This window comes from Acanthaster planci, linkage group LG19 (assembly GCF_054643075.1).
Source record: "Acanthaster planci isolate LZ-2023a linkage group LG19, COTS_SCS, whole genome shotgun sequence".
NCBI lineage: Eukaryota > Metazoa > Echinodermata > Asteroidea > Valvatida > Acanthasteridae > Acanthaster > Acanthaster planci.
Genome location: NC_141795.1, coordinates 7,263,746 through 7,291,736, shown reverse-complemented (window position 1 = coordinate 7,291,736; position 27,991 = coordinate 7,263,746). Strand labels below are relative to the sequence as shown.

The window sequence follows — 27,991 nt, the reverse complement described above, 5'->3', positions numbered from 1 at the left end:
CCGCTAGCTCGACAAGCACTCATCATCACCGGCACTCGCGGACGGGTCGCTTATAAATATAGCACAACCCCTGTAGCACGAAGTGTTCACGACACCACCGTCGGATCTTTACCGGAGTTTCTTGGAGGATTCTCCCTACCAGACAGGTCCGGGGCGGGATCTGTTGACTTGTGTGCGTGTGTGTGCGTGCGTGCGTCACTATGCAGTTAGATGTGGGCCACTGATGTCGATGGGCTTTTCTTGCGTCGGATTTGGAGACCACCGTCTATCGTGAAAAATCAGTCGTCAGTTGTCTGCTGCCCCCCCCCCAAACCGATGCCAGATCCAACTCTTTCCCCGAAACCGATGTGTTGTGGGGAGTAGCGATATTTACCCGCGACCAGGTTGTAAACATCGAGGCAATCTTCTCTCGTGCGCGCCGACTGCCTGACCCTACGGAGGATTGGCTGAATCGAACTCTTCCCGAAGGCTTTTTAGTTTTTACAGTTCTTAGACTGCGGATGTAGCCTCTTTGGACATCAAGGATTTGTCGTGATGTGAATTTCTTGAAAAATACCTGATTGATATACGTGGTAAGTTGGAAACAACCATGCCCCCGTAGCTCTAACACTATATCCCTGGTCCTGTTTATATTACTGATAAAAGACGGTGATTATAATGATAAAGAAAGCCTGGGGATGCTGATGTAAACTATTTATCAACGTGATTTCAAGGTACATTATGGTCAAAATAGTTATTGTCACGTTGGCTGTGAGATAATTATGTGCCTACAAAAGATGTCGAATGTCAAAGCCTATTTCAAGGTCTGTCAAGCTCCATGCGACAGGTAGGGGCTGTAGAGAAGGCTAAGTTTCCCCCCTTAACATACTGTAGTCTCCTTATTGTCGATACGTGTAAGTGGTATCGTAAATGTCTCAAAGGAAGTTAATGGCAAACCCACATTCGTGTAAGTGGTATCGTAAATGTCTCAAAGGAAGTTAATGGCAAACCCACATTCGAAATACATCCACCGGAGTTCATTTTAGTGGGAAAAGGTCCTTCAAATACCATGAACGAGTGCAAGTCTGCTTAAAACTTTCAGCAGTCATGCACTGAGACGTAGTGGTGAAATATAAAATGATTCAACCACGTTAAAATTGAGCGGTTTAAAAGTCTGATTAACATCAGTCTATAGTGCCTTTATCCTCGTGTATTCAGGCCGCAGAGGTTTACCATGGATACCCGTAAACTGCTAGAAAAATTGCCGTGTCGCGATACTTCTATCTTACAAGTGGACTGTGTCTCTGAGACTATAAAGTTTATCCACGAGAACCATCCAATGGGGACACAGGAGTTACTTATTTCCTACAAAGGATTGCAGTAGAATGTTAAAGCAGAAGACCACCGTTCTATAATATCCTGCAAATTATAATGAATAAAGTGATCACAATTGCCTTTACATAAGACTTGATCAAACACCGCTGAGTCGCGAACCAAGTCGATGTCTTTAAGTGAAGAAAGCCCCGTCGTTATAAAATGTCTCAAAAATTTTCTGAGGGTGATTAAATTTTTTAAGCTTTCATGGGATTTTGATCAACGAAAATAATACCACATGCTGTCTGAGTGTGTAAACGTACATTGATAAAAAAGTGCGCCATGAAAGTTTCCAGATTTAATGCAATTTCCTATGCGCAAACTAGACTTTATAGTGCGTCATGAAAGTAGACTTGAATCAAGTAACATACACACAGCTTAACACATGAGTCATTGATGCACCGTTTGAAGCAAAGAACACAACGCACACACACAGAACACGCCCTCTAGGTGGTAGAGTAGTGCATTTTGTTCAATAGTAGAAAATCAAGACTGGTACACATTGTGTATGCCTAAATTACCTCTTTAGGCACAGATAGAGAAACAGATATTTCAAGAATTCCTGCAGGTTCGTGTGATTCATCAAAGAAGAATTGCACTGATAAATCTCGATCGTGACTAATGTAGGCAAATAAAGAAGAGAGAGAGAGAGAGAGAGAGAGAGAGAAAAGAAATAGCTAGACATTAACACACGGTTCTTCAAGCAATATCGAGCTGTATTCATTTCCTCCTTGAAACATTTAACTGGTTCTCAAACATCAAAGCTTTTCTCTCTCTCGCTCTCTTTCTGCGAGCAAACACATACACGAGTGTCCGCATGCCCTCGGCGCGCAGAACGCTACCAAAACGAATTTATCTATTACACGCGCCGCGTGTATCGCCACCGCCTTCATCAATTCGTCTACGGTAGATAGCTCCGGTTTATGTTCCAACCCGAAAAGCCATATCCGCAAAGGCTGAGTAATAATGGCGTCGTTCAATGGGACTCGGCCGTCCTTGCTTTCGTCTTCAAACCAAGCTCTCCACCGACCGAAAGTCTGTGTAAACATTTATCCCGGGGTGATTCGTTTTGCAATCTAATTGTCTCTATTAGCTTTTATCTCGTCCCATCTGATTGGAGATACCAATCCCTACAGATACCCATTTCCCGCTTACGTTCTTGTCCATTGCTCATACGATTTGACTTCTCAGCAAAGGGTAGAATTTTCACAGATTTGTGTTTGGCCAGGACGGTCTCTAATGTTAAATTAGATTTAAACGGTTCGAAGCAAAGACGATTTTCCCTTTGAAAAGCGGGGGCGTGGTGTTAGACACGACTGCCCGGTATCCGAACATGAAAGGGCGAACCGGCTCTTATAATTTACTGAAGCAATGAGTGACGTGTTTGTCGCCATAGAGAATACCCTATAGTCCCACGGGCACACAAAAACAGGCATTTGTAAAGAAAAATAATAATTATTTCCAACCCTGTGGTGTGGCGTGATCGGAGGCCGTACTCCTTAGTCTTACATTCGCCCTGTGTTGTTTCTTAGAAGCGATGCCATTACAATCTAAAACACGGCAGTGTACTCAGCATCAAGATTATGTCCTCTTTTTTTAAACAAATCATTTATTTGTTCACAACGCAACGTTAGCCGCGTGGCCGGCAAACCCTGCAAGAGTTACTGCAGATGCATGGGTATACATTTCGAAGCAAACGAGGGAAGATTTTGGAGTCTTCTTACATATCTTTCAAATGTACGGGGAACTGGAAAATGGAACTGAAGGGGGGGGGGCTCCACGCTCCCACACGGACATGGACCTATCGCACGATTTCTTTGACAGGCAAATCCCTCTTGTCAAAAACGAAGCCTGGCAAGGTTCGGGTTCATTGTATCAGTAACAGTCATAGAATAATGAAGCATGGCGTGATATCGGATGGCCAGGTTTTAAAGACAACTCTCTTTGCTTCCTGTCACGTGGAATAACATATCAGTTGATATGCATTGTATGTAGCATAGGAGTTGGCCAAGAGTTGTCAAATCCTAAATCTCTAAATTCATAAACTTCCCGAAATAAGAGACTACAGTGTCGGGCGTTAAACGTTGAGATGGATATAGAAAAATACTTTGCTATCAACGTTAACGCTGGATATTACTTTAATTACAACAAGGTAAAAAGAAAAATGTGTAAATCACGTACTTAATAGATCAACTTGGAATCAAAGACTGCAAATTCTTGTTAGAAATTCTGACGCCTTGCGTTTATTATTCAAAGGCAAGCTGAAATGGCAAGAATGTTCAAGGGGAAACGAACGAAGTGTTAAGGACTCCATCCTATCAATGAAGCCAATGTGGTTCGGCCTTTAGGCTCTGACCTTTTGCTCTGAAAAAAAAATGTCATTGTGCACGTATACTTGGGTCTTGAATCTCCGGTTTGATTGCCTTAGGCAAAATAGATGTTCTGCGGAAGGGCATTAGTGAAGCCATGAAGCCCTACATCCTGCCCTGAAAAAAAGTGGTTTGATGGTTGGCGATAACCATAGCATTGTCAAACCTTCACTCTTTACCTAATTTCTGCACGCTTTTCGATATGGCCTATGTAATATTACATGTTCTGCAGCCACAGTAGCTGATGGTGCCTATGCGTGGGCAGCCGGCCATTAGGTGTGAGTTATTAGCCTGAAAGTGTCTCGGCGGAACTCCCCCGGCCAATACTGAGTCCCCTAGTAACATCCCCTCCCGAGCCTTCTACGGCTGAACGTACCAGCGCGCGAACGGTGAGAAAGTGATTTCAAGACGTTGACAGGCCTCGCAAGAATGGAAAACAATAACATGCTTGGAACGGCCCCAAGGGACCTCGCATCATCGGGGAAATTACAAGTTCACTGAATGTGTCTTCCCCCTTTAATTGTGGGCGTCTTCTTGTGTTATGGGGTTTTACATTACTGCACCCTCCAGCCAATCTTACATTTGTTTTAATTAAATCTTTCAGTTTTGGAGTTAGCCAACACATGAGACAAAATAGATGGAGGTTGTGTTGAGGAAATACGGGAGACTGAAAGCTGAGCTTTAGGTACAACAAGATATTTCGCTTTAAGTGGAAAGAAAAGTAGCTGGGTTTGAAATAGCGACACAGGCGACAGTTTGATAAATCAATCATTCTAGCTAGGTAGCAATCCTTTTCGCAAAGAGATTCTTACATGCGAAATGTAGCAATGCTAAATATACTATCAATGGTTGGAACTAAGGTATGCAGTACACTTTTCCGTATCTGCTCCCTTTAAAACTGTTGTTTGCATAAAAGAAACAAAGCCTGACATGTTCAGTCAACTAATGTCAGCTATCCTTCGGTTTCATCATTTTTCTGACTGCTGACTATTTTTAATCAAATAAGGCGGGATGCTTTCATAGCGAAGACTGAAGGGACATCTGGCCTATGCAACCATTAAGGCGCTTTGTCTTGGCGTTAGATAAGCACCGCTGCGTCGTCAATCTGCAGGAACGATAAGAGCTACTCTGTTTTTTTTTGCCAGCCGACTCACTGAGTTTGCTCGTCCAAGCCTCTTCCCTCATGAAAATGGGGGCTTTCTCGTCATGGCTGTAGATGTAATGCAGAAATGGAAAGGAAAAGTACTCCTTTTGATTCAAAAAGGCCGACGGGCTACGTCGTGCCAGGAAGACGCAAGATAAATGGATGCTGAGCCTTCAGCGAATGTCTGGCGTACTTAACTCAGGCAGCCCAATGAAAAGCAAAAACGAGGAGAAAAATGGACTTTTCATAATGAACAAAATTATGTTTCAATGCAGGAACCGTTAGCCTCTTGTGCCTGAGAATATTACAAGTCTTGGGTGAACGTCTCTACAACTTCAAATTTCTCTCTGTTGAGGCTCTGTTGCCTTATGGATGGAGAGAATGGAATCATATAGTTGAAAAATGGAGTTCTTAATAACATGTTAAGATATACACCACGCAGGTGGGTCGCATTGAAATGATTGATATTTAGTTTTGTTCAATGTTGTTTATCCAGTAAATACAATATTACAAGGCACCAACCATGCTGTTGAATTTGTGTTTATTTAATACCATTCGCATCCGTATTGGACAATATTATCCAGTGTTGCTCTAAAATGATACCCAGGGTGTCGATTCAACACCCTAGATTTGGCAGTGCGCATGTCTTCAAGCAAATTGGAACTCTTCGCTGGCAAGAGTCAGGTACAGTTTGCAAGTTCCCGCTGCAGAATTTTATTTCAATTTTATTAACACATAACCAAATCGAGGCTATTATTTTTTAAAACATTTCCCGCTCCAACCCCTATTAGCAATGTATACCTCTTTTAATTTACCACTTGACCCTCTTAAGACGCTCTTGAGGCCAGACTTATCTCCGAGGTTTTGACAAACAGCCCCCAGGGAATATAAATCGTGGACGAGGCTGAGGTCTGAGGTCATCGCCTCATCCTCGTTCGAGGACCGTTTTTTATTTTTATTGAAATGATCTCAAACAGGCCACTATTGGCAGCGCTTCGTGAGAGATTAAACGGCATGTGACCGTGCATAAATTGTCTACTGACTGGGGATAGAGCGTGTGTTTTAATTGGAGACAGTGTGTTGATCTATAATAAAGGGAACATGAAATAGATCTCTATTGCTATAGGGTAGGTAGGATGGCACGATAGAGCTTTAAACTTCAGTTGGTTGAGAAATCTCGGCGCCAGCCTGCTTAACGTTATCAAATTATCTCTCAATTTTTACAGAATTGGTCTTTCTTGCGATTAAACAAAATGGCAAAATTGCAAACAAGCTGAATTCCAAAAGACGTTTGTGTGCCATTGGCAATTAATCATTTTATGGCCGTGAAAACTGAAAACAGCGCGCGTCATTCTAAAATTTCACGATGAAATGCTTCTAGTTTTGCAAAAATATGTCATCGTCTCCGTTCTTGCGAAGAGAGGGCTTTTTATTTAAAAATAACGTTTCTGTTGGTCAGATTCTTTTCTGAAACTCGAACTGAAGCAATCACGTATACTTCCTGTTTGATACACCTGCTGCACGAGTGACGAAATCTGCAATTCTTAATGATTTGTGGGGCTTACGTCTGGCGTTGCACCTGGACTCGCCAAAGCGCGCTGGAACATCCGTTCGAAGCTTCCGTTTACAGTTTCGAAAAAATAGATAAACTGGTCAAAGAGTATAGTGTCCCCTTTTTGTTTGGACACAACTTTTAGAATGGTAATCACGGATAACTCTGTTATCGAGCTAGATCTGTTAGAATGACATATGAAGGGTAGAACATTGTTATCTTCGATGCTGTGTCGGAAGTTAAACAGTGACTTTGTCGCATGCAAAATGTCGTTAGTGACAGTGTATTGTCATGTAAACCATTTAAATGATCATGAATGAACTGCGTGTTTCTCTGTCTTTACGCACTTGACTTTGCCCATGTTTTGCATTAGATGTACTTTGATAACCGAAACCAACCTGGCCACCCTCCATTAACATAAATTTCGGGAAATTAGGACAAGTTAAAAAGAAAATTAAACTAGATCAAAGAAGACAATTATAGGGGCATCAATAGGCTCAAAACTATTCCAACGATATCCTTCCGGTAAATAGAATAAAAAGTGCAGTTGCATTAGGTCGACGGGTCTATTAGTAGGAAATTGCTCGGCGCAGTTTAGATGGAAGTAGCTAGGCCTTTGGGACAAGAACAATCAGGATATGTACGGCAGGGACGGGCAGAAAAAACATGCTCTTAGTTCAATGAATTCACTGGGGGAGTTGTCTAAACGTGTTCGTGCTCGACACTTACGTACGCAAGGCACATTTCGTCGAAACCCAAAATCTGCAGCTTCAAACGAACAGGTATTACACTCTTGTCTCTTTGGGTTTGCGGGCATTCGTGTTTTGCTCGGAGAAGAACTGGGATGGGTCGAATGTTTCCAGGGACGGAGCCTGGCCTGGAATGACCAAAATGCCCCCGATGTATACCCAGAATACCGATTATCAGCGACTTGGCAGGCGATCGGCGGATTTAATCGCTGTGCAGAGTGGATGAGATATGAACCACTCTTTGCGTGAGCGATGGTTCGCTGAAAAAGAAATGCTACAGGGACTGCGCGTGTGCTTTTACGAGTTCATCTGACCAGTAACCGGGTTTAGTTGTTTTTGTTTTGGGTTTGCACAGTTTTTCGGCAGACTTGTTTTGACAAAAATGGAAATGTTGTCGTTGAGTGGCAGAATAACACGGACACGGGCCAAGTGAGATATAGTCCATATGGATTTACCTCTGGAGGGCGATACAATAAATATCTGAGCTATATTTACGTGTTTAAGACCGAAATGACACGCTGCACACCACTGTGCACAAAATTTACAGCGTGATGCTTGACAATCTTAACTCAGTCCCTTTCGGGGTAAATTTGTACAATTGAGAAGCAGGAAATACTAACCAGAAACGACTGCAACAAACCAGATAAAATTAATGTTTAGGACATTCACAACATGTCGATTGGGCTTAGGCCTAAGTTTAAGCTCATTTTTTGAAGCTCAGTCGGGCGAGGACAACGATAAGATATCAGCGCCTTTCAATAACAGATACCGTTAGACAATTTGCGTTTCATAAATGCTGTAATATATAATATAAATATATAGATATAGATATATGACACAACACAGTTTTCTGAGATAAATATATAAATAGGTAAAAGAGATTCGTATATGAATATTTTTTCACAATTCAGGGTTTTTAAAATATAAAACTCGGGATATCAGTTCATTGTTATCTAATTTTATGACATATTTTCTAATAATTTTATAAACATCACGGCTCATCACCACTAAAGACTACGTCTATCAGAAATTTTCGCGAATTCGGTACCGTCCTCTGACACTTGCCTGGTGCTGCTGTCTACAGAAAGTGTACACCCTCTGCAGAGAAGTGAAGGCATTGACGTGATATGAAGCTGAAATTCTGAATCGCGGTGTGAGGCAACCCGCACCCTGATATTGTCACACTTGACAGCGTCACCTGCCGCAGTGTGAGCAGCAATGAATTGATTATTAATCCTTTCCAATTAAATAAGTGGTACCAGAACCCCTGTCCGGGTCTATCAATGGAAATTTGATAATCCTGAAATGAAAGGCAATTAAATCCCCCGTAGTTTAAAAATAAGCTTTTGACTTCAAGTTAACAAAAAGTTGAACAGCTTTAGTATTATTTTCATTATTATTTATATTATGACTCCACAAAATCCATCATTCTAGCACATGTACATTAAAAAAAAGATATACATTGAAGCCTCAAGCAGCAATTTATACATCTGTGGGAAAATAACCTTTTCATCTTGGTTATACCGATTAGTATACTGCCGGCACTCAGGTACCAACGTTGAATCGAATGAGAAGATGGAAGAAATTCGAAAGAAAAACTGAATGGAAATAGTCAGGATTCAGCGCACACGATCGGGCTAGACAAGAAACATTCATCACAAGCCGTTAATACTGTGCAGGAATTGAACGAGTGGGCCCGGGCGTCACATGCGAAAACCGAGACGCCGATGTATGGCTTCGCGATATAACTTATAAGGCCATTTGAGCAGATTAGCGCGGCCTTGGGGCCAGTTTGTTTCACACGGATCCAGATCGCGATCAGAGACCCGTTGTTGGTTCACTGACGCCAAAACCCAACTAATGGATGGTGCGAATCAGCGATGTGATCACTGTTTGAGATTCAGATCCTTGTGAAACAAACAGGCCCACTCGTTGGTTCACTGACACCGAAACCCGCCTAATGGATGGTGCGAACCAGCGATGGGATCACTGATCGAGATCCTTGTGAAACAAACTGGCCCACTCGTTGGTTCACTGACACCCAAACCCAATTAATGGATGGAGCGAGCCAGCGACGGGATCAATGATCGAGATCCAGATCCTTGTGAAACAAACTGGCCCAAGGTTTGATCCGTTTTGAAGTGGGTCTCACTCGCCGCATTTAGACAGCATGCATCTTAGATGCTGCTCATAAGTCACGCACTTGTCGAGGCTTAAACAACTGGACAATTAGACGATTTGTTACAGTAAAGAAGCGAGATCGACACCGCGGCTTACTCTGCAAGCTTTTTGCCTGTTAAAGAGCCGGTCATATATTATGAGTGAAGTGCTGATGTGCATTTGAACAGGCTTCGTTTGGAGAGACATACTGCTATGCGGTTGCCAGAAGTGATACCATGAAACATCAAAGCTGCAGTGTTATTCCGCCGCGATTTCTATTTTGAAAATGGATGAAACAGTGTCCTTGTGAAGAAATACGACAGAGGAGCCAACGAAATATGAATTCGGTGTAATTAATTTATGATAAATCGTCGGACTATTGAAATGACTCGGTACCCCCGGAGTCAGCGTTAGAGCGATAAATTTATCACCGAACGCGCAAGTTATTTTTTTCCTCTTGCCCACCTCTGCCTGCAACTTTTGAGAGGAAACTCTTTTTGCGAGAGAGAAGGAAAAGACGCCGTATGTTGTGTCATCAATCATGTCCCAGGGAAGAGGGTCACGTCGCTGGCGTGCGTACCAACTTTTACCCGAGCTCGGGCCACTCGGAGGGGAATTAATAAGACAAGACCACGCCGTCCCGGCGAGCGTGCCTGAAGCAAGGATACATGTATGAAATGGCAAGAGTGCTCGCTGACGCAGTGATGTCTCCCCCACGTGCTTGTTGTTTCTTTTAGGTCTCACACGGCGGGAGAGGGGAAATGTTATGACAAGGGACATCTTCTCTTGTTTTATAAAAACAGGTGTCCATCGCGTCGGTTTGTGGAGTTTGTGAAAGCAAAATCCATGATTGATGCAAGGGAGGATTCAGGCGGGCCAAAGGGGACCGCACCCCTCAAAAGGAGCTCCTTTGTTTATGATGAAAGGTGATTTTGTGTGGGTTAATTTTATTCTGTTTCCATCCAGAAAGCCCCAGGTGTAGCCCCGCCCCTCAGAGAAGGCCTTCAAAGGTAACATGAAAACAAAATCCTAAATTTTGCCCCCCCCCTCCCCGCATGGTTGTGGATTCACCCCAGGATTGATGTGAGGAAGCCATTGTGAAAATGTCGAGCCTATGACCGTAAACACAATATTTTTTGAGGGGTGGGGGTCAACTCTCACAACAGTACTGAGCAGAGGGCTCATCAACTAGGGTGCGGGGTACTTCATGGCCACCGCTAAGGTATAAAGGGGCCGTCCATAAAGTACGTCCGCACGAAATCCCGACTTTTAAGACCCCCCTCCCCCTGTACGCATGGCGTACGCAGTGGCTCCAACTCCCCCCCGTGCGCATGCGCATTCCACAATTCCGGAAGACGCTGCCGGTCTTTGTGTCAAGGGTAAAGTTGCCGTTTACTTATAATGGGCGTTTGCATGGGAAGATAAATGGTGGGGTGGACGGTGAAGAATACTGTGTTTGAATTTTGACGCAGAAAAACTGATTCTGGTAGTTATTTGTATGAGATATCGTATTGATTTGATGAAGATTCATGAAAGGCACATTTTCGGTTTGCGTACGATACGCACTGGCTTGAACTCCCCTTCCGCCTCTATACCACGGACGTATGTAAAAAAAACCTGGACTTGCAACGCCTTTGTATGAAAAAGAAGCCAACCAGCGGCCATTTTACTGAGCCGAATACAAAGGCGTGGGTTGGCTCCCTACTATTGACGTCAGGAAGAACAAAGGCGGGCATTACCAGGAAAGCTTTGTATTCGGCTCGGTAAAATGGCTGCGAGTGGATTCAATGACTCTATAAGCTGATTAAGGGCATTGCGAGTCCAGATTTTATTATACACGTCCGTGCTCCATACGCATGGAGTACGCAACGGCACCAGCCCCCCTCCATCCTTTGTGCGTACGAACTTTATGGATGGCCCCTAAACTGAATGATACGCTGCACGTCATTATATGTCGAGTCATCAGGGGCATGTCATAAATCACCCACAGGTCATCGTTATGCGTTTGATAAAGAAACCAATCTCAAAGGGGATCTTTATCCAAGGAACGGTTCTAAATATTAATGTCCACCACCATAACTTTTATTTAAATTCTGTGCATAAAAAATGGAATGAAATCGTTTTAAACGAATTTCATGGTACTACACTGTCGCGTGGCAAGACATCTTTAGGCTCAAGTGGCGTCACAAACTTAACAGAATATACCCAACGTTTTAATTCAGAACTTACAACATTGAAGTGGATATTCAAATTGGACCATCTCGTAAAGAAGAGTACAACGTCTTTCGAACTTTCATGACGGCAAGATAGGTGAAATTCCGTTACCCAGAATGCTTTGTGCCTCCAAACAGAAGTAATATTTCTATATTAAGGCATATTAAAACAAACGTGGGGCTGATGTTTTTTTATGGTGTTTACTTCGAAATTGAGCAGTGTGCAATTGCAGGTGTTTTTTAAGTGTTTAGTTTGTGTAAGGCTAAACTAAGCGTTCTTATAACTCTTAACACCCGTCAGAGGCCGATTTTACAAAATTTATTCATGAAATTCAAAAGAGCTGCGGCAAACTGTCGCAGGGAGACATGTCTTCATTTCAAGGTTGCCCTGATTTGCAATTCCGAGAGTCTCCTGTGCGTAGTTCGAGTAGCGTTGGCGCTCTCGAAGGAATTCTGTTTTCCGCCAGGCGAGACGCGACGCGAGCGCGGCCGGAGGCGGGCACCCGCGGCCATCTCTCTCGGCGGTCATCTCGCTTCCTTCCTCGCACCCCTCAAAACCGCGGACTTTGCGATGATACCCTTTGAAGTGGACACCCTGTGTATCACCATGCACACTCGAGAAACTTCAAATACAATCATCTTATTGATAAGAACACAGATTGGTAAGAACACAGATTGATAAGAACACAGATTGATAAGAACACAGATTGATAAGAACACAGATTGATAAGAACACAGGTGCACTGCCCAACTGTACGAATATTTGCGTCTTATTTTGGCGATTTTAACTAATACAGATTTTGCTGTTTTCCCCGAGCTTAATGGTCAGTGAAACACGCTTGATGTGATAGTTTTGTTGGTAATCTGCTTTTGCTCCAGCAAATATATTGTCTCGTAATTTTTTTCTCTCCAATGCCTTGTGCCCCAGCTCTTAGAAAGTACAACTTCATCCTTAGTAGGTGGAAGAACCAACAGGATTCCAAACAGTAACATACTTCCTTTTAAACCATGAAACAGAATTGCTTAGTTATTAGAAACAAACTGTTAGAAACTGTTTTGTTTAAATACAGAACACTTTCATTCCAATGTTGGTGCACGTATGAAAAACAATATGTGCCCATGATTTGGGCACGCATTGTCGCTGAGAACGCTCCACATTAAGTGCCAAGTAGATACAAGGGAACACATTTCTATCTCGTTACTAGAAAAAGCATCAAAGTCTTATAGGCTGGAGATGAACGACCAGTGAATCCGATCTGTGTTTATCCCCCCCCCGCTACATTCCTGCAATCGATTTCGAGTCAAGAGCTGGACGTGGCAACTGAGGTGTGTGTCTGTAGTAACTCGATTAGCCTTTCTGACCAGCTGGGGAGAAAAAAAAGGGCTTGGAGGAGGGTGGAATGGGTAGGTATCGATTGCTGTCTGGGGCGGGATGGAGAGATGAGGAAACAGCGAGAATGACGGGCAGCATTTCCTGTGCTTAAGATAGTGATGATGGCAACATGCATGATCGTCCCGTCTAATCCACTGCCCATCTGTGTCCGTCGATCGTCTTTCTGGGGTTGTGTTATTTACTCAGTCCACGACACGTGACAAGTGCGAGGGCCGTGCAAAGGGTAATACTACTGTTCAGAGCGCAGAGGAAAATCAAAAATGGCGAATGCATTCGTGTGTGATTACGTGTCCCTAGGGTAACAGTCATTGCCGAACAAGATGTTAATAAGCTGCTCAAGTCGACATGTGTGGTAGAAATCATGCAGTGGGCTCACCTCCACCTACTGTGACTCCGGTTCCAATCCCACTTGCTGTCTTTACTCAACCACGCGGTGTAGCTTCTTTTCTTGAGAAGTTTGTCCCAAGGAACACAAGCCTAACATTGCTCTCAAGATTTGCGATAAGCGTCGACCGTTTCCTGCATGCACTTACAAGGGTCCTCACCAATTAACACAAAACCATTGTACAATGGAGCTAACGTTGGTTGGGACGCGATGCGAGATGATCCATGAGGGATTCGGAACTGCGACCTTCCGAAACACCGGACCTGTGTCAACTCCACCTTCTCTATTACAAAGGACGGCAAAAACTGCGACTGCGCATGTTTGTGTTTCGCCAAACCCATTTTTTGTTGCATCAGAATTAATATCTGGTTTATTGAAACCCACAAAATGGGTTCATATTAACCAATTTTTTGGTTAAAATGAATCAGAAATTAAGTTTAATCCTCTACCCAACAAGTTCTTACCTGTGTCTTGGACCGCGAGACAGAACAGGGTACAAGTTTACGAGGCTCCAATGCTCAATTCCTACCCCAAGCAATATACATCAAAATTCTGAGTGTAAACGACATTTGGCTGTTTTGTAAAAGGTATAAAATGTCATACCGGATGTTTTGCAAATTGATCGGCCGCTGGGTCGTCAACCTTCGTCGACCTCACGGAATACGATTAGGCCTACATTCGTACACTTTCCATTTACTCGCCAAAAGCCACACACACGCCGGGTAATTGAACATTTCCCCCGAGGTCAAAAAAGAAGAAAAAGTCGGTGAAAAGAATACCACGCGTTTATGGTACATTCCTCATATTCTAGATCGGCAAATATCACCCCCATGCGCATACGGAAGCTCTGCCTGAAATTTGAAAGCTTACAAAGGACTGACTTTAGATAGATGTTTTGACCGTGTTCCACTCTAATCACCTCGGCTCTTTCTTCTTGGGACGCACCTACTGTGTCGTGCTGCGGAGATCAATTCCCAAAGAGCGGAGAGTGTTAAATGAACAATGAGAAACAATGTCCCCTCTGAATCACAACTATGCGTGGGTACCAGTTTTTCCTTGTATATTATCCTGTTGCGGTCGGGTTTGTAGGACTCATTGTTTAGCCAAGCTCTTGTCGTTTGAATTATTCTTTAGTCGTTTGTCTCTATTTTGCATGCGTTTCTTGGGCCTTTATCAAAATCATGGGCAAGGGCGGGAAAAAAAGTGAAAAATGAATATGGAGGAAAAAGGAATAAAGCATCAGAAATTACAAAAGGAGACGAAAATATTAACCCCCCCCTCGAAAATGACCTCTTTCCACTGTTAATGGCTTATCAGCTCGTTTCTGAAGAGTGCTTTCCCTCCTCCACCGGAATTCCCTACCCCCAGAAAAAGTTCCCCCCCCTTGAAAACTCTTGGCGACGCCCACAGTCGAAACGTTTTTTGGCGATGGCCATGCACAGTTACACAAAAACATTTGCATCGGATTTACTTAACAAGGGTCTCTTGTGGGGCTGAAGGATTGTTTAATATCCTTATTCTGCTCAAAGTTCTGAAACAGTAAAATTTAATTGACAACGATGCCACGCCTAGGTTTTGGCACAGCGGCGTCCTAACACCGTGCGAAAACATAATTCAACTTCGTCGAATGGGTACTTCAGCCCATTCGAGATTAATTGCTCTTCCTCTTTTTCTGCTTGGCTGCCTGTGCCGTCTTCAGCGGACAATCGACGGGACTGCTCGAGATTTCCCACCAGAAGTTGAACAACTGGGAACCGGTGAAATAACCGACACCATATTTTCTCTATGGGGCCTGTGTTTCACTCTCTCACCCTCTGACATGAGTTGGAAACCTTTCCTAGAGGGACTCCACTGTTATTCCACTCCGAGCAATTTCGATGGCGGCCATTTCGAAGAAACAAATAAATCCCGTCCAGCATGTCCCTTGCCCTTTTCATTTCACGCTAAAGCAAACAGGATGCGTTCCATACAAAACGACATCTGGAGCCCAGAGGTTACTGCGTAGAGGCAAATAACTTCAACGGCGAATAACACCCATTGTTGTTTTCCTGTAAAAACATTTCTTCGTCTGAGATGGTCTGCGTTCTCGGCGAAATATTGTCGCTCTTATTCAGACGAAGTCCCTGTGCGGAGTCGTTTGCTATTCGCTGCCTCGAAGTAAGCTCGAATACCTGTTTGAGTACTTTTGCCCAAGAAAAACATTCCTTCCGAATGTTTATCTTCGAGGCAATCTCGGAAAGTGTCGGTTCCAGAGATAAAATTTTATGCATACGAACTAAACCAACTGGGTCTTCACGTGTCCATTCGGTACAAATAGATGTATGTTTTTGTCATGAAGTTTGGTCGGAATGTTGACTTTCGAGACGACTGCAAACGTTTTCGAGAGGCCAAAATATTTGCCAGTGATGCCGTTGAGCAACAAAGTGGAACTCCGTGCACTCACACTAGATAGTGTTGTGGTGTGCCATGCGTGCTCACATACTTATTTTCCTCTAAATGTGCACAAAAATCCGTAGGAGGCTTCGAATGGATGTTAAGCACACGGGGCCAACGGCGTTCAGCTTGTTTGTTCTGGTTTCTAAATACTTTGTTATGTATATTTCCATTCTCTTGTGTGTTCATTCACTTATCGCGGCCAAGCATGTAAAATAACACTGTGAACAAATGGGTACTTACGACATTTTAGAAGACTGTCAGGAAGCCCCAATCACGTTACATAGTTCCTCATAAATCAAGAAAAAAAAACAATTGAACTGAGTAAGCACTTAAGGTCGAATTGAGGTCAAACGCATTGTTAACTACATGACCAATTCCAGCATGCCATTTTTCGGCGTCCTCAAGCTCGCTTGCCTTTGAAACGTCGAACGCCAATAAAATGGTGGTTGGTTGTTCTGTGGTTTGATCTTCGGATAGCAGTAACATTTCTGGAGCTGCTTGTTAAAATACGAGCAATCCATCAAGTTTCTGGTCTTTAACTGGACAAGATGTACGTGTTTTTACTCTTGCTGATTTTCTGCCCCCGAACTGTTCCGTTGTAAGCACCACAGCTTAATTCTTTCTAAATTGTGTTTTCCATAATGTAAAACCAAAAGCACTCCAACCATCATTTCTCAAGGGGTGCGCAGAGCACTGGCTGACCCCGGTCCGTCACGTCGGCTTCGTGCAAGCCTGCACGGAGATCTGATTAAACCGATGCAACCCTTCAGAACGTCTTGATTACAACTCCATCCCTGACACAGTGTCTGAATGATGTGAGACTATACCATCGGCTGTCTGACAATCTACATTCCTGGAGTCGTCGCGAGATCTTAGGATAGAGCTGGGTTATGCACGCTGTGTTCTTGAGGACGTATATTTACTAAACAGTTTTTTTTACCCACCTTCACAAATCCCTGACGTGTTATATTCAAACTTAAGAGTAGCTACGTGCATCTTTTTAGGGATTGTCTTTGACGGCGCAATGTTTGCTCGCGGTGTAGAACCGATTTCATTTGAATTTCTCTTTCCGCCCGTAAGAATTGAATTGCAACTTCGACATGCAGGCCTATACCTGCAACAACTGAATGTTTTGTCGGTGCAAATACTGTTTTCCGGATCTCCTTCAAAAGATGTACATATTGCCCTCTGGCATATGGTATACGGTCGCTTATTGGAAAGCCACACTGAAAAACAACCAAAAACAAAAAACCATGGCTTAGCCTAAAAGACATCGAATTGTGCGTGTTTTTATAGTATGCACATTTTTGATCGCCCATCCCAGACCATGGACTTCTGACATTCATATTTTCCGCGCTATATGGATCGTCCCAGCGTTTACCAAAGCCTGACTGCCCATATTTCAGAGACATTGGCCGTTCTGAGTGGCCCGGTGCGAAATCCCCCCTCAATTAGGGTATCGTCCGCTGACAGGGGGGATATCAGGTTGCTCTCAGTCGGAAAACGAGAGGTCAGTTTTCTTTATGTGCGGAACTCCAGTGAATTTTATTTCCAATAAGAGTAACCCGAGAATCTATCAATTTGATTTTTTGATAAAGGGAGTTTTGAGAGATGCAAAATGATAATTTCAAAGGCAGCTTGTACTTTCTACAACTTGGAAGAAAGGTTGGGATTTTAGGGAAGGGACGTTCACCGCAACGTGAGATGCAATCATAAAGGGCTCGTGGTGTGAGGACCGTTCATGCTTTTTAGTTGTAAACTAAAAGGCATGAACGGCAGTGTTGGTAAGAAACAAAGTGCACATTCATGCTAGCCTGCCCCCATACATATTTATTTCAGATTTCTTAAACTCGAACGGATAAAAGCAAATGGACTGTAGTTCTTTCTGTCTTAAGCCTTTGCTTTCAAAAATGAACATAATTATAGAAGTGGTATTTTGGGCCAAAGGGAAAAGAAATCTCGTCAGATAAGACGGAGTTTCCATAAATCTTATATTTTCATTTCAAAATATGAGAAATGCTGTTAACAGATGAGTGTGCGGTTGGAAGTAGATTTATTATGGTAAGCCTAAGGACATTAAGATTGCAAACACAAACCGCATTGGAAGCCTTGTCTAAGTAAATACCCACGATACATCAGTAATTTCATGTACGTGCACGCTTCATATTGCTGTGTAGTAGAATTTTACATTGAAAATGTTGTCGTGGTGAGTCTAACAGCCGTCCGTCTCCGAGATTTACACTTTGTCCCGAGAGCAAATTTTGTGGGAAGATGAAGTCCCAAGCCTGCGTTTCTCATGTGTATGAAAGCGGCATCACTTTCGATTAAAACTACAATGTTTTGCGTACACTCAGTCGACGTGGGTTCATTAACTATATAGCCTCGCGTGTACAACCGGTCAAGTTCGTTTACTTTGGTACAGGCCCTTATGTGGAGAATTTGCCTGTGTAAATTTGCGCTTTGCAGAGTTTCAAATTGCCAGTTCAAACGTAACGTTTTACCCATTATCCCTACCGTTAGCGTGTTGCGTGCAGGAGGTGTTCCGCTGACCGGAATGCTGAGCGGATGTTGCCGGCGTCAAAAATTTGATAGATTTAGGCTAATTTTTGTTTTTTCAACTTTCGTTTCGAAAATGTCAGTTTGGAAAGCCGTGAGTTATTGTCAGTGTCATTATTCAATTAAGTTGATGTCAATTGCGCATTAAGCACAGTGCAGTGAGTTTGGCAAGGGCGAAAATGAGAAATGTGGCTCAGCCACTCAGGTCGTTGTTTTGCAGGTAACGATGCCGTAATGGGATCGTGTAATTCCAGACAGAAATCGATAACCTACAAGATTTCCCGCCAAAACAAAATCGCGGAAACCCAAAACGCGCCACAAATTCGATCGTCGGCTAGTGCTCCGGGGAAACGACAGTAAAGAACATTGAGGAATGATCGGCTATCCCGAACTCACTCGACTCTCTTTTTTATCTCCTGATGTGGCATGTTTTCAAACAGACCCGAGGCTGTTGTGTTTCGGCGCTGGCCAATTGGTCCATCGTATGCAATAACACGAATTGTCTGTTTACGCTGGCAAGCTTCTTAAATTAATGGACTCCTGTGCCAACTTCTGTCGTTAGGAAATATGACAGGTGTGGCAGGATTCGTTCGCTTATTTTTAAACTGACAAGCGCAACGATAGTCCGTTGGCCGTGTGTTGTGGCAGCAAGGATATGTATGCGCCGCTGTATGGCGTTCAGTGATACGCAGACGTAAAATCAAGGAAAGGAAAAATCAAGTATTCCAGGCTGTTTTTCCTCGCAGGTTATCATTAAGGATGCTTCGGTTCCGGCTCATTAGTATCGATTACGATGAAATTTTCATCATACACTTCGATTATCTTGTCCCTAGATTTTTTTCAGTCAGACGGAGTGTATTTTTAATCTTTGAAAATAACAACGTGTAGCCCTTCAGTGCTACGACTATTCTTTTCTCGAGACACCTGTTGAGTTCTAATTATAAATGCAATGCAGGAGTGAAGTTGAATATTACATTGGAATATTGCAAAGTCAAATTGGAAGAAAAATAATTCAATAAACAAATACCTGATAATAGAGGAATCAATTAACTACACGTTACCTTTAATCTTAAAAGCATTCGATGCGCGTTAGGCTATGTATAGGTTTGGGACCAACGGTCCTATCTTCTTCACAAGGATAATTGGATATGGTATGTTTTTACTGCATATTCCTAAAACAACAAAGTAAAATGTGCGTGGAAGTATATTTAGTTTTAAGTCCTATAAGATCTGACTCCCGTCGGCAATAATAAACTTCTGAGCTTTCGTCTGTTTACTGTATATCATTTCCCCTCGTAATTGGCGTCTGTCCCAAACAGCATGCTTCCAGACTATAGGACTCCTTTTTCACTAATCAAGCTGAAAAACAAGGCCGTCAATATCGCCAAAGCCCGCCCCATATCCATCTATTCAAGTAATTGTCTGTGTTTCTCTTTCTAGAATAACGCTGAACTCGCTGAAGCAATACTTGATTGTCGGACTCTCTCCTGCGGAAGTTTTAGTGGCCCGGATGTTGTTATTCTATCGTTCTCACGGGAGGAGATATGCCCACACAGATTGGCCGGCGTTGGTTAGAGGCAAAGTTCTCCGATCGGGCTGCTGTTTTCTACTGATTGCCATGCGCAAAACGTCACTGAACCCGTGAGCAAATTTCTTATTGTGAGTTGGAAATCCTGTTGCTCCAAAATGACCAGCTGTTTTTTACGACAACTTCTGCGGGAGTTTTAGTGGCACTGTGGAAGGCTGGTGGGAGCAACAATCCGCCTTGAGAATGCAACTCATCCCTACCCTGTCTCTGAAATTAAGATAACTGACAGACGCAGATTACAACTCGTCAGATGACCCCCTTCGGGCATTTTGTTGACGTGTATCAGGTCCAGTCTCTAGTGTGTCACAGTGCTTATTACGACGGTTCTATGCCAGCAAACGAGTTAGAGAAGGTATTGGTGTGGATGGTTTGTCGTCGTGAGTTGACGGACTGTACTCCAACCTGTCATTTGGATTTGAAGAGTCCCTAACTCTTGGTTGCTGTTCGGCCGCAAGTCCAAAGGAAGTGATGGAAAACGAAACAGAGTTGACAACCTTCTCCTTTCCTAACGCCACAGACGACCTCGATGACCTGGAGTTGGAAGACATGTATTACAAGGAACCTGTTTGGGTACAGGCCATCTTCATTGCCCTGTACGCTACCGTCAGTATCCTGGGGATCTGCGGCAACGGTATCGTGTGCTACATTGTCCTGGGACACCAGCGGATGCGCACGGTTACAAACTACTTCATCGTGAACCTGGCCATTGGGGATCTCCTGATGGCGGCCATGTGCGTCAATTTCACCGTCTACGCCACGCTGTACACCCGCTGGCCCTTCGGGGAGGTGATGTGCAAGCTGGTGTCCTTCTCCCAGACCATCTCCGTCTCGGTCAGCATCTACACGCTGGTGGCCATCGGCGTGGACCGCTACTTTGCCATTATCAAACCCTTGAGGCCCCGCATGGGCTCCACGGAGACGCTGTTCGTCATCGGGGTGATCTGGGTGATCTCGATTGCACTGGCTCTGCCCACGCTGCTCTTCACTACGGTGGAGAGCTACGGGGAGGCCACCTTTTGCACGGATGGCTCTTGGGAGGACTCGCTGGTCTACTCGCTGATCTGCATGGTGTTGCAGTACTTTCTACCCCTGACTTTGCTTGCTGGTGCCTACATCAGGATCGGCAGGCGGATCTGGGGTCGGAGAACCCCGGGCGAAATGGAGGCTGAGAGAGATAAGAAGATGAGTGAATCCAAAGCAAGGGTAAGAAATGAATGACAGATCATTCTATAAGTAGCTGCTGCGTTTGCTCCGATTTGGTGGTTTAAAATAGTATACACCCTAAGAAGCAAGCACTGTTGGAGGGCAACAGGGGCCATTCTTCCACCCCCCAAAAGAGCCTATAACACCGAGAGAAAGCCGATGTTTTGTCCATGTCGTTTTCCTCTCTAGAAGCGCGGTAAAAGCCCCAAAATGTAGCATCACCACTCTGAGAGGTCATAACAGGCCACAGGAAACATTTATCAGTTGTCGTCCCTCCCCCAAAAGTTTGGCCTCCGGAAAATATGGTCCCGTTTCTCCCCTTGGTCAGAAGTGATAAGGTTTTGCCCTTCCTGAACAATTGCAACACCCCTGTATGTCTCCAAATACTACCCACAAGGCAGCCAATCTGTCTAATTCCTTGACGATGGAGATGAAATGACTATAACACTCCTACTTGTACCAGTTCACTGTCCTATGGTTGCAGGACACAAATAAGAGTCAATCGAGCAAAATGAGTCACGAGACTCCAGAGCCACTTTTGAGTTGAAGACTCTCAAAAAATCCTGCAGAGTATGAATCAACAGGAACTCTCAACACTTTTCATCCACGATCTCCGTTTCCACCAGAAAGATGTCAAACTGAGAAATACATAAAACAAAGAGCTTAGTTGATCTTGCCTGATGAAAACTACAGCAAAACTCACTTGAAAATGGTCCCCAGACACATTTCATGGGACCCTGTTAGAAATCTTAAGCCTCGCTGCAGCTTCCTCGCACCCTCTTGAACAGCTCTGGCTGCTTTTAATCCTTCATGGTTTGCTCCATCTGTTGATTAATTTCAAGTTGCCCACAGGTAAATACGCAAGTTCCGTGTCCATAGTCGCAACTGCAGCGTTTTTGAATGTGCAGTACGTGCCACGGCTGGGCATTCTGTCTACTTGGCGACGCGAGATATATATGTTGTCATATGGATTGAGGATGCTTTGTGGATTATACCCCAATTTCTAAGCCTCTCCGCGTGGACTGGGGTAATATCGGCCTCTGATTAATATTGAGTTGAAAAAAATAGTCTCGTATATACCAGTGACCCCGTCGAGCTGTACCACAGCATATACCGTAACAAGCCAATGACAAACTTCCCACGCGACTGAACCGAAATATATCCACATCGTTGTTTTTTATTTCCTTTCAGCTGGTGAAGATGTTTGCCACAATCGTGCTGCTCTTTGCCCTGTGTTACCTACCCATCCAAATCTACACCATCGTCCAAGACAGCAACCAAGATGTCCTCAAGTACCATTACATCAAGGTGGGTTTATACATCGATGCAAATGGAGCGGGCAGACTGTATGCTATCGCCCGGTACCAGGGCTTGAATCAATCCCACAGGAGGGTTGCTACGCAATGGCTTCCCTTTTTTGTCAAAGCGCGCTTGCCACCTCCAACAGACGTCTGGATACTAGGTCAACCATTAACCGATGATTGATGGATTCTGATCCATATGGGGCGGCCTCGCCTCTTTCACGGTCGATTCAAGCGAATGTCTGGATGAAAGTGAAGCTGTAGTAGTCGCAAATGTAAAGAATCAGTAGCACTTTAATGACTAACCATTAAGGTAAAACTCTGCATAAGCTTTCGTAGCTACAGCTACTTCATCAGATGCAAAAGTGAACATCAAATGGTGCGTTCTAATCATCTTTGGTATTTCGCTCACGCCTAGTAAGGTGCAGATTTCTAGAAATTATAATTGGTCTGGTTTCCAGCCTAGCTTGAAGCATTTTGATTGAATAACAGACCACATCATCTGACTGAAAGCCACCCGTGGTTTCCACTGAACCAAAAGTCAGAGAACGAGAGCTGTTTTCAGGTTGCTTGTTGACTGTAACTGATGGGCACTTTAAGGAGAGAAAGTCTGGGATTTAACTCAAAGAATGTGGTGTGAATTTACGGAAACGAGTTTTGGCATGCATACTTCTACAAAACCTAATTTCAATATTTATCGCACTGGACTATTTACTTGAATATTATTTTATGCTATATAAAATGGTGACAAGTTCAATCAACAGCTCCTTAATTCCTTCTGATAATGTTTAGTTAGGCCCATTTGCCCAAACAACTTAAGTAAATGATTTGGATATGGCTGACGATCATCAAGATGCCCGTTTAGTGTTCCAACCAAATGAAAGTATACCAAATGTAGTCCCACGTCACAGTACGTATGCTGGTTCTGCAGATGAACCTATTGTGGCGGGATTGGATTTGGGTGGGGTGGAGTTTGGAGGTGGGGGAGGGGTAGGATGGGTTGGAGAGTCAACCCCGCCCATGCTCATTGCCATGTCTAAAGGTTGGATCACAAGAGATAAACTATGTAGGGGTCTTATTTTGTGCGGTCAAGAACAAAACAAATAATTTCTTCACCATAGTACCCCATCCCCGTACGTATGAGAAATTATTTCCCTAACACCCCAGGAAAAAAACCCTGGTCCACTCGTGTGTTGGATTTCAATCTCACATCACAGCATAAAGGAATGAAGCTTAATACCAATGGAGCTGTTCTATGATTTTCTTTTAAGTAACCGGGGATGTTTCGACTGAATTGTTAATGGAATATGATGAAAAATCAAAAAACTTAAGTCCTGATTATGACTATAATCAGAATTAATTATCACTTTAAAATTGTGACGTATTTCATGTACGTAACCCTTGGGTAAACGTCACAGGCCTCTCTGTTATCGTTACGGCACCCAGCGTCCCTGTGCATGTTGCTTGGCATTACAGTACATGTCATGTGCTGCCGGTGAGGCATAATTGTAAGATGTAAGTTATCAGTATGTCTTACTACAACATCCTAGTAATAATTATGAGATTTAAGTCGTAAATATGACTTCATACCAAGTCATAATTTGAGATGTAAGTCATAATAATGATTTTGCCCACTCTAAAAAACAAAATCACCATGTCCCAGTAACACTTCCGTATTTTTCTTTATAAACTTGTTTCCTCATAGATTATATACCTATGTGCGCTGCTGGCAGCTATGAGTAACTGTGTCTATAATCCGTTCATTTACTGCTGGATGAACATCAAGTTCCGGAACGGGTTCCGGTCCGTGTTTCGGTTCCTACCCTGTGTCAAGTACCAGCGGAACTGGAACGGGTTCAAGGGGCTGCGTCGGGCCAACACAGGCCAGACCCAAATGGAGACCATGTCCTTGGGCTCCCGGGTGGACCGAGGCAGGTGGTGGACGCAGGACCCGGGGAAGACCAACAAGAATGGGCGGGCATCCAACTCAGACGGGGAGACGAGGACGTCGTTTATGTGAGGGCGGGCTAGGGAATGCTAAACCCAAACTGGAGGCTGCTCCCTCGTTTTGATCAGTGAGTTTGCTATCACATGCTCAACAAGTCCAAGTCTGAATAGCTGGGCGATGGCTAGTTCCATGACTTGAGTTTCTGACTGAAAAGAAATGATCGCTCTTTACTGGGCCTTTTAAACTCGTCCCAATTTGCCTGATTTTGTGAAGAAGAGTCACTCCTCAAAATGCACGTGTACCCACCTGGAAACGAGGTTGCAACGGTTATAATGATAGTAAACTATCATTTTATCCATATATAGACATTCCCTGCCTCAAACAGAATATTTGTATCATTTACTAGGTAGCATCAAAGTTATTTTGATCTCAAATTCACTTGTCCACGTGGAACACTCAGCTAGGCCTTTATGTTCCATTTATGCACGTTGTTTGAGGAGTTGAGGATTAGGAAAAGTTGGGCGAGAAGGTTACATTAAAAAGTGCCTACCATAATGCAAAGAAGATGTGAAAATATGTGTCAAAGTATACCATAAAAACTGGTAGACTGGATGGTTTGTTGAGGAAGGTGAATCAAAACGGGGTGGGGGCATTGCATTGGGAAAAGAATGAGAATTCCCCCAAATGTCGGAATTCGGTGATCTGCATGGATTTACTCACAGATCTCGTGAACAATAAACTGAACGCTCGACGTGGGGTTTGTGGAATTCGACACCATCAAGCTTTTCAAGATTCTTTTTGAGCACACAGCCAGACTTGAAGAACCCGGTTCCCACGCACTTTGCCGGGAAACCTTTATGCACGAAAATCAAAAGGCACAATTAGTTGGAAAATATACAAAATTCGAACTGTGTAATACTTTCATAAAGACAAAATGACTATTAAACTGATGGCTTATCAAATGAAATTAGTGTTCAGAGAGACTATACCTTAGATAAAGGCGACCACGTATAATATCATAATATTCGCACGTTAATTAATTAAGATATAAATACTCCAAAAACTAATATATTTAATATTTATCATTGATTTCAAGTGTAAATGGCTTTCTGTGCCTATTACATTCTTTTGTGGTTGAAATCTGCTCTTTAGTAAACTCAGGATTGTACAGTACTGTGTAAATTGAATATATTATATAAAAGCTCTATAGGGACATAAAGGTAAAAATATTGACAGGACCCAAACTATTATCATATTTTCAGCATCGATTAACTTTTAAACGATGTCAACGCAATTGCCTTTTTCTTAATCGGTTGGCCAATCTCCATGCCAAAACTACAAGGTATGTACAAATTGTAGACATTCCAAATACTTAAGGCAGTAGTATTAAATTGTTGTCGTTGTGTTGTTTGTTTCACTGTGTTTGCCTACAACACAAATTGTGATATACTGCATCTGATTGTGCCGGTATCCTCATTGATTTGGCAGTACTTAAAGGAAGAGGACTGTACCTGCTATAGTAGGAGTATAGTGCCTTTATGAGGCTGGTAATCCATTGATACCAAGGTTTTCCTTTTGAAAAGTTATTGGGCGTGTCATGCTTAGTGAAGCTTTAGCTAGATTCGGCTGATCATAGTATTACACTATCTCTCTCCTCGGCTGTAGGTTACACAGGGAAAAAAAACAACTTGTTTGCTCCATATTGGCAACTTGCAGAGCGTGTGTGATATGAAAAGATTTGGTTGACGTTCAGGCATGATGGTCATTCAAACTTCAGTGTTTCATCTTGAATCATAACGTGAGGGAGGCCAGTTGAATTCTGTCGGTTTAACTCCCCACTAGTCTTGGCAGCGTTGCAAAGTTCGTGTTTCCTGTCTGACTACTGAGCTGCCAAGTCAACATTGTTATCGTGAGATCTTTAACGTTGACAAGAATTTTTTTTTTAATTAAACGAAGGGATTTGTGAGGGGGAAAAGGCAGAGTGCCGATTCTCGAGTATTCTTAATTTAAAATCTTGTATCCCTCCTAAAGCTGTTTAAATTGATGACCCTGACATTCCATCAGATGACCCTGGCGATAAACACCGGCGATATAATGCAAATGTGATGAGATGGGATGTGGATGAGTCGTGGGGAGTGCATGTGGGGAGGGAAAGTGGAAGACATTTGAAAGTGATAAAAGAGGCGAACGAGACGAATCACCCAGCGAGAATTATCGGGAAAGGTGAGAGAGAGGAGACAACCGAGACTGATGGATGTCTTGGAAGAGTGTCTGAGAGAGTAGAGACGAGAAACCCAACGGGGAAACACAAGGAATACGATAACTATCAGAAAGTGATCCAAATTGTCCTTTTCATAAACACCAAATACCTTACGTTCGGTTTCAACGGCTCAGTTATCACCTGCTGATGATAGTCATTATTCTATGCTAAACAGTTTTGCTAAAACGGCCAGAACAAGTTTATACAGCCCTAGGGTGAAACTTCAGTATAGCGGACTGACCTACTTTGGGTAGGTAACGTCGCTCCTAAAACAAATTAAGTGGCTTTTAGTTGCAGATAGTAACAAATTACCCCTCCATCCCCCAAAAATAACATCAGTAAGATCAGCAAACTAACGTTTTGTCTCGTCTCGAAGAGAGTTGAATTGGCTGTAGGCCTCCTTTTAAAAAATGCTTCCAGGTTTTATTTCAGGCAGTGAAGTAAACTGAGAATGTGGCCAAAGAAGTTGCTTCAGACAATAGAAGTGAGTGACAGTTACAGGAAAGTGAGAAAGAAAAAAAGCTAATGTGTAGGTGAAAAGTGGGATTCTGGCCAACACTGGCACGAGAGATTTCAAATTGGATTGGAAGGCGCGAAAAGAACAAGAAAAGACGAAATGATAAGGGAGAGGAGTGCTGGACACGTGGCACTTGCATACTTCTAAAATCCCTATGGAGATATCACAGATTACATCTTTATTATCATGAAATTAGGACAAAGGCTGCAGACAGTACTGCACTGGTTGTATACGAAAGTTTGGGGTCACGAGATCCTACATTTTTGCTCCTTTGGGAAATGTCTCTTTACAGTAGCAACGGAAACAGTCAGAAGAATCAGTAGAGCTTGCATTAGCCTTTTGTCGTAGCTATTAACTGGAAAAATCACAGACTGTTAGAAAAAGTCTCCGTAAATATATTTCCAGATGGTCAGGATGGCAAAACGTTAAAGTCATTCAAATGATAAAACATTAACGGCAGTCCCTCTCTTGACGACCACAATCAAGTATAGGCCTATTTCTTTTTTACTTTGGTATAACTACCAAGTGATATCATTTTCCTATTAAATGAAACAACTGTTTCATAAAAGGTGTTCCTAAGAATAGTAAACTTACAAGCTAAGTCTGTAGTCATTGCTGTAGCTTACATGCCTCTTATTCCTGCACCCATTCAATTCATGCATTCAATGTCTTGAAACAAAGACCTATGACGCAAATGTGCATCTAGAGAGTTGTTTATTGTTTGTTTGATTTAATTTTTTTTTGTTACTAGATATCTAGTGACGTCATAAGTGAGTGATGTGATTAGGTTGTTGCTGCGACCGTAAGAGGCAAATATACGAGAAAGCAAAAAAATAAAATCAATTTTACTATCAACAACAAAGT

The 27,991-nt window shown here is 43.1% G+C and overlaps 1 protein-coding gene across 1 annotated transcript; it reads left to right on the top strand.

The window, feature by feature from the left end:
* The first annotated feature begins 24 nt into the window (after positions 1-24).
* On the top strand, positions 25-27,990 carry LOC110977593 (RYamide receptor-like). Its single transcript, XM_022231850.2, has 4 exons — positions 25-572; positions 19,751-21,101; positions 22,293-22,409; positions 24,108-27,990. Exons 2-4 carry the CDS (start codon positions 20,367-20,369, stop codon positions 24,420-24,422), a joined length of 1,167 nt encoding a protein of 388 aa, XP_022087542.1. The 5' UTR covers positions 25-572; positions 19,751-20,366; the 3' UTR covers positions 24,423-27,990.
* Position 27,991: the final 1 nt, after the last annotated feature.

What these genes read in the sequence shown, in the direction of transcription:
- LOC110977593 (XM_022231850.2), top strand. Translation starts at nt 20,367, where the DNA reads ATGGAAAACGAAACAGAGTTGACAACCTTCTCCTTTCCTAACGCCACA. An exon ending in TGAGTGAATCCAAAGCAAGG is followed by an intron (nt 21,102 to 22,292) that starts GTAAGAAATGAA and finishes ATTTCCTTTCAG; the next exon opens with CTGGTGAAGATGTTTGCCAC. An exon ending in TCAAGTACCATTACATCAAG is followed by an intron (nt 22,410 to 24,107) that starts GTGGGTTTATAC and finishes GTTTCCTCATAG; the next exon opens with ATTATATACCTATGTGCGCT.